Below are 6,647 nucleotides of genomic sequence, written 5' to 3'. Positions count from 1 at the left end.
TGTTTCTATGGTGAATTTAGTCTTATCTATATATCATATTTATGTTTGTATATTAGATTGTGGTCTTAACAAGTATTTATTAACTTTTATTGTTCAGGAAAATACTTTTAAATTTTATATTCTGTTTTTTATTATTTGTGTTTTGCCTCAGTGAATGTCCATTTCTGTTGGAAACCTCTGTTACAGTTTGTTAACTGTGTACATGGTAGCTGGCTTTAAAGACATATTAGGCCTGATAGTTTTTTAATGGTCACTGGTCACCCAGCTAATGACCATTATTAGAAAATGTTAGTATTTACAAGATAACTGCAGAGCAAATGTAGATTTTGAGATTTTATTGAAAAACAATAATATGAACACAAAATAATATTGTCACGTTTGATATTTAAGCATCACAGAAAGCCTCCAAGATATCATTATAAATAATCTCAGCACATTACACTTGAACCACAGTTATGTTGAACATTAATTTTTATAAGTTTTTAGAGGATGAACAGTCAGTCTTTGGGTTAACAATGAATGAATCCTGCTTCGAATCTCTTTAGTTTTCAGTGAGTAGAGGATGGGATTCACGCAGGGTGTGATGAGGGATGACAAAGACAAGCTCACCAGACCTGCACTTGGGTTCCAAATAATTCCAAAAAATGTAAAACAGAAGATGATTACAATAGGAATGAAGAAAAGGGCCACTAAAATGAGTTGCTCTGTGCACGTGGCCAGCGCCTTAAAACGGCTCTGATTATTTTTCATTCTGAATACAGCAGTCAATATACCCATGTAGGTCAAGAAAATCAAAATCAAAGGTACAGTAATAAAGAGTATAGTTAAAGCAGTGGCAAAATTCCACTGTGTTGTTGTATCACCACAAGCAAGTACTAAAACAGGAGCGTAATCGCAAAAATAGCTGTGGACCTCAAGAGAGCCACAAAAGGACAGGGTTAAGATGGATGTAACAGCACAGAGAATTATAACAATACAAAACAACCAAACTGCACTGATTATATAAGCCATTCTGGTGTTTGTGTTAATAGAGTCCTGTCTTAAAGGGAAACAGATCGCAATGAACCTGTCATAAGAGAGAATAAATAAGGAAAATGGTTCAAGGGATAAAAAAGTATAGTAAGTGTACATTTGCACAAGGCACAGTTTGAATGGCATAAAATTGTCTAGAACAATGTAAGTCCTGATCATGCCAGGCACAAGAGAGGTGCTGAGAACAATATCAACCACAGCCAGATTAGCAACGGCCATGAACTTTGGGACATGCAGACGGTGGTCATAGAAAATGATGGCGATCAGAAAGACATTGCACATGACTGTGATCACATAAAGCACAGTGAGGAACATGACATAGATATTACTGTAAGGCATTGAACTCAAGCCAACAATGTAAAATCCTGCAGGCTGAATGATGGAGTTGTTGCTGTTTTGCATGGCCGTCCTTTTTTTACGACCCAGCTTCCTTGCGTGCTTTGCTTTTAGTGGGTGAGAAACCAAATACCTGCGAGAAACAGTCACAAACAGCCTGTGCTTTACAAATCACCTTTAACACCTGTGTTATTTGAGGTCATAAGCCCTTATGACATTCAACCAGAAATATACCAGAAAAAATCTACATTTACCATTTTACAGTGATTGTATAAATGATCATTAACACATACATGAAACGTGTTGTAGAGGTTTGTGAATAACAAACCACAGTTTTTGTTTCTGCTTCACAGTTCTGGATCACTGTGAATCCTGAATGTGAACTTGAGAACATTTTGGACAATATATTGGCCAATTTTTCCTCCAGAGGTGTCATTAAACTGGAAAGAATCTCTAAATAGTCTTTAGAGAAAAGACATTCATTAGCACTTTTTACTTAATCAGTGTGAGATTAATGATGGTGTAACTAATCGCTTTAAGTGTCACAATTAGACTGCTTATTTTTGTGTTCATTTTTGTAACAACAATAAAAATTCCCAGAGGGAGGTGCAAAAACAAAAAGGCAAAATCATATAACTAAAAAAACATGTAAATTTAAAGAGAAAAGATTTAAACTCTAGAAACAACCCACTGATTTATTTTATGGCATTGGCATTGCATATATAACAGTGTACATATTTACCTTTAAAATTCTATAGAATATAGGACAATCCTGCATGATTCAGATAATATCAGACATGAATGTGATTGGAGGAAGACTAAGGAAAATAAGAGACTGCATACACTTCAGCATAATAGCATAATTTCAACATCAATCCTGAAACATATTGCTTTCTTTCTTTCAATAATATAGATATCGAGCTGTTGGTTTAATTTCTGAGTAGTTTACATTAAATTAAAATGAGACACCTGAAGGCACTGTTTCATTAAAGAATCATAATGCTAAGTGATCTCCCCAAATTCAAAAACACAACATCAGAACTTGCATTACAAAAAAGAAGACAAAGAAAGTATGACGTATGAAAGTATGAAACTATAATGATTATGCTGCAGTAATGTATGGCGAGATTAAAATCAGATTTGAACATTAAAGAAATATTCTATCAAATCTATCAAGTGCATCATCGTCTTCCACCTGAATTTTGCTTTGATAGAAGCTCCAGGTAGACAGCAAACTATAGGGATGTACCGATGTCGCTACTGGCGCTTCTGTACTTGTACTCATACTCATAAAAATCCTCAGATACCAAAAACCGATACCACACAGCATGTGAACAGTGCTGTCAGTCAATCTGACGATGCCTGTATGCCACTGGATCAGAGTACTGTCAATTGCTACATGATTGTTGCATGCAAAGTTTGTATTTGGAGCGCTCAACAACATCATTTGATCAATGGGCTCTGTCAGTGCGTTGGCAAGGTAGCGGTTTATTTTGCCATGCAAAAACTCAAAGGCCAATTTAAAATGTTGGTACAGTAAAAGTTGCACAAAATCAGTTTTTTGTATAGATAGTATTTGTGGGAGTCGAGAAATCATGTTCAGAATCAGAATCAGAATCAGAATGAGCTTTATTGGCCAAGTATGTTTACACATACAAGGAATTTGTTGTAGTGACAGAAGCTCCACAGTGCAACAGAAAGACAGTAACAGGACAGGACACAGGTAATGAAACAAAATAACAGGAAATAGCCAATGACCAATGTACAAAGCAGCAAAAAAAAAAAAAATAATAAAAAAAAAAAAAAAAAAAATACACAATATATAATATAGGCGACTATGTATGTACAGGTCAAGTATGTGCAAATTAGAAATGAGAAAATAAAATAAGTGAGTGTGGTGAATGGATAATGTATTAGTTGTGTGTTCTACGTTTATTTATTGAGTGTTCATGAGATGTATTGACTGAGGGAAGAAACTGTTCCTGTGTCTGGTCGTTCTGGTGCTCAGAGCTCTGTAGCGTCGACCAGATGGTAAAAGTTTAAAGAGGTTGTGTGCTGGATGTGAGGGGTCCAGAGTGATTTTACCAGCCTTTTTGCTCACTCTGGAAAAGTACAGTTCTTGGAGAGTGGGGAGGGTTGTACCAATGATTCGCTCAGCAGTCCGGACTACCCTCCGTAGTCTTCTGAGGTCAGATTTGGTAGCTGAGCTGAACCAGACAGTTATTGAGGTGCAGAGGATGGATTCAATGATGGCAGAGTAGAACTGTTTCAGTAAGTCCTGTGGCAGGTTGAACTTCCTCAGCTGGCGAAGAAAGTACAACCTCTGCTGGGCCTTCCTGACAATGGAGTCAATGTGAATATCCCACTTCAGGTCCTGAGAGATGGTGGTGCCCAGGAATCTGAATGACTCCACTGCAGTCACGGTGCTGTTCATGATGGTGAGTGGGGGGAGAGCAGGGGGGTTTCTCCTGAAGTCCACGATCATCTCCACCGTTTTGAGCATGTTAAGCTCCAGGTTGTTGAGACTGCACCAGACAGCCAGCTCCTTAACCTCCTGTCTGTAAGCAGACTCGTCACCGTCCTGGATGAGGCCGATCAGTGTGGTGTCGTCAGCGAACTTCAGGAGCTTGACAGAGGGGTCTTTAGATGTGCAGTCGTTGGTGTAGAGGGAGAAGAGCAGTGGGGAGAGTACGCAGCCCTGAGGAGCTCCAGTGCTGATGGTTCGAGTGCTGGATGTGAATTTGCCAAGCTTTACTAACTGCTGTCTGTCTGTCAGGAAGCTGTTGATCCACTGGCAGACGGAGGTGGGGACGGAGAGCTGAGTTAGTTTATTTTGAAGGGTTTCCGGGATAATGGTGTTAAAAGCAGAGCTGAAGTCCACAAACAGGATCCTCACATAAGTCCCTGGTCTGTCCAGATGCTGCAGGATGAAGTGCAGTCCCATGTTGACTGCATCATCCACAGACCTGTTTGCTCTGTAGGCAAACTGCAGGGGGTCCAGTAAGGGTCCAGTGATGTCCTTCAGATGAGCCAGAACCAGTCTTTCGAATGATTTCATGGCTACAGACGTTAGTGCCACAGGTCTGTAGTCATTAAGTCCAGTAATTTTGTGTTTCTTTGGGACGGGGATGATGGTGGAGCGTTTGAAGCATGAGGGGACTTCACACAGCTCCAGTGATCTATTGAAGATCTGTGTGAAGATGGGGGCCAGCTGCTCAGCACAGATTTTTAGGCAGGCTGGTGACACACCATCTGGACCAGGTGCTTTCCTTCGTTTGTTCTTCCTGAAGACCTGGCACACATCGTCTTCGCTGATTTGAATTGTAGGTCTGGGGGAGAGAGGGGTTGCTGGAGGTGTGAATGGTTGTGTGGAGGGGTGTTCTGGGCGGGTGTGGGGTGATCGTTCAAAACGACAAAAGAACTCGTTTAAGTCGTCTGCCAGGTGTTGATTCTCCAGAGTGCTGGGGGGTGGTGTTTTGTAGCTGGTGATGTCCTTTAATCCTAGCCACACTGAAGCCGGATCGCTGGAAGAGAATTTGTTCCTGAGCTTGTCAGAATAATTCCTCTTTGCCACTCTGATCTCCTTTTCCAGTGTGTATTTGGCCTGTTTGCGAAATTGGTCCAAAGGGAGTGCGTTTTTGTGCCAATGCATTGTATCAGTGTATCTCATTATTCCCATATAACACTTTAAAGGTACTGTATGTAAGTTTTTGACTCTACTAAAGCATACAAATACAATGATATTTAAGAAACATGCTAAATTAACATACTTGTTTATCTGAAAAACAATGCTACAGTCATTTATTCTCCTTTGAAAATGTGCATTCTGGACCGGAATGTCGGTCTCTGTTTTGGTTTGTGAAACCCGTCCACTGCCAGTTTACCCAATTGTATTTTGGCATCCCCGGTTTGCCAGTTGGCGGAAAACACAGCGTATTTCATGTCATTCATCGTCATGCGCTTGTTCCTGTTGGTGTTGTTAATCTGGCAACCTGCATGTGTGTCAAGTCTGAGGAGGAGGGGTCGGGTGAAAAAAACCCTCTCCAAAATTTTGAATTTGAACTGCAATACCTGGACTGCCAATCCCACATACAGCACCTTTAACAGCCAATTAAAATATATATATTTTGGTATAGTAAAATTAGCTAATTCTCAAGATCAATACATCCTTTATTAAACCGCTTTGTCGAATTTAACGCCTTCGATTCTAACAGCGCTTAAAAGCACCATACACATGGAGGGGAGAACGTCACGCTATTTAAAGGGGAAGTTCAAGCATCAATGATTAAAAAAGGAATAAGTAGCTGTATTCTGATTTTATGCCACTGATCTGGCTTTTATATGCAGTTTGGGGTAACAAATGGTTTTACAGATAATAAATTGTGCAAAAAATTTTATCTTAACAATCAATTTACAAATAATACGTTCAGATTTGTGGAACTTACAATGCACTAAATCTCCACAAATTAGTGTCATTACTATGACAATTTTATTACTACAATTTGAATGTGACGACAAACTGGTGTCTAAAAAGAAATATATATATATAGGGATTTCGCCTAGGGCGTCAAAATGGCTAGAATGGCCCTGGTGCTGTTTCCAGATAAAGAATCGCTGACAACAGAACATGAAATATATGTATGTATAAGTATATGTATGTAATTAATATAATGGTAAACATTCAATATTCACGCCTTGTATAGCTGATGTGTGCAAGCTGATAAGTGATGAACTTTCCTTTTTCAAACACTGTCAAATGCTAGTAAGTAAAACAATGCACAAGTTACTAAGGTTAATTGTAGAGAGTGCACTTCTTTTGCGTGATCTTTATTGCTGTTTGCTCACTTAGCACACACATTATTTGGATTGAAACTAAATCGTGAATATAAAACAAACAAAAATGGTGGGTTTCATAAAAATGTTGCGTTGCTCAAGTTTTGCTTGCTAATGTTAAACAGCTGTAAAATGTCATTCATTCATTCATTCATTCATTCACAATATTTTAAATACTTTCCCCGTTCTTCCAATGCATGCAATCATTAATCTTATCACATGAATCTATATTAGCCTATAGGATTTCAAAACAGAATATAGCACAGAAGTCATATGACTATTTCCATATTGCCTTTATGGAACTTCATCATTTTTTTATAACATTTTTTACATTTTAGTCATTTTGCAGACGCTTATATCCAAAGCGACGAACAGTTGGGGAATACATTCAGTGTCTTAAACTTGATGCGAGCTGCGACTGGTAGCCAGTGCAAGGAGATAAAGAA

At 38.8% G+C, this 6,647-nt stretch overlaps 1 protein-coding gene across 1 annotated transcript; it reads right to left on the bottom strand.

Annotated features, from left to right (window-relative positions):
- Positions 1 to 465: 465 nt before the first annotated feature.
- LOC306865872 (olfactory receptor 10A4-like) lies at positions 466 to 1,434 on the bottom strand (the record flags this gene model as incomplete). The annotated part of the gene is made up of 1 exon (XM_079410696.1): positions 466 to 1,434. One exon carries the CDS (start codon positions 1,432 to 1,434, stop codon positions 466 to 468), a length of 969 nt encoding a protein of 322 aa, XP_079266822.1.
- Positions 1,435 to 6,647: the final 5,213 nt, after the last annotated feature.

The sequence above is a fragment of the Barbus barbus genome (assembly GCF_936440315.1).
Source record: "Barbus barbus genome assembly, chromosome: 47".
In the NCBI taxonomy this organism is placed as follows: Eukaryota; Metazoa; Chordata; class Actinopteri; order Cypriniformes; family Cyprinidae; genus Barbus; species Barbus barbus.
Note: the sequence above shows the minus strand (reverse complement) of the source record. Positions and strands in the feature narration are given on the sequence as shown.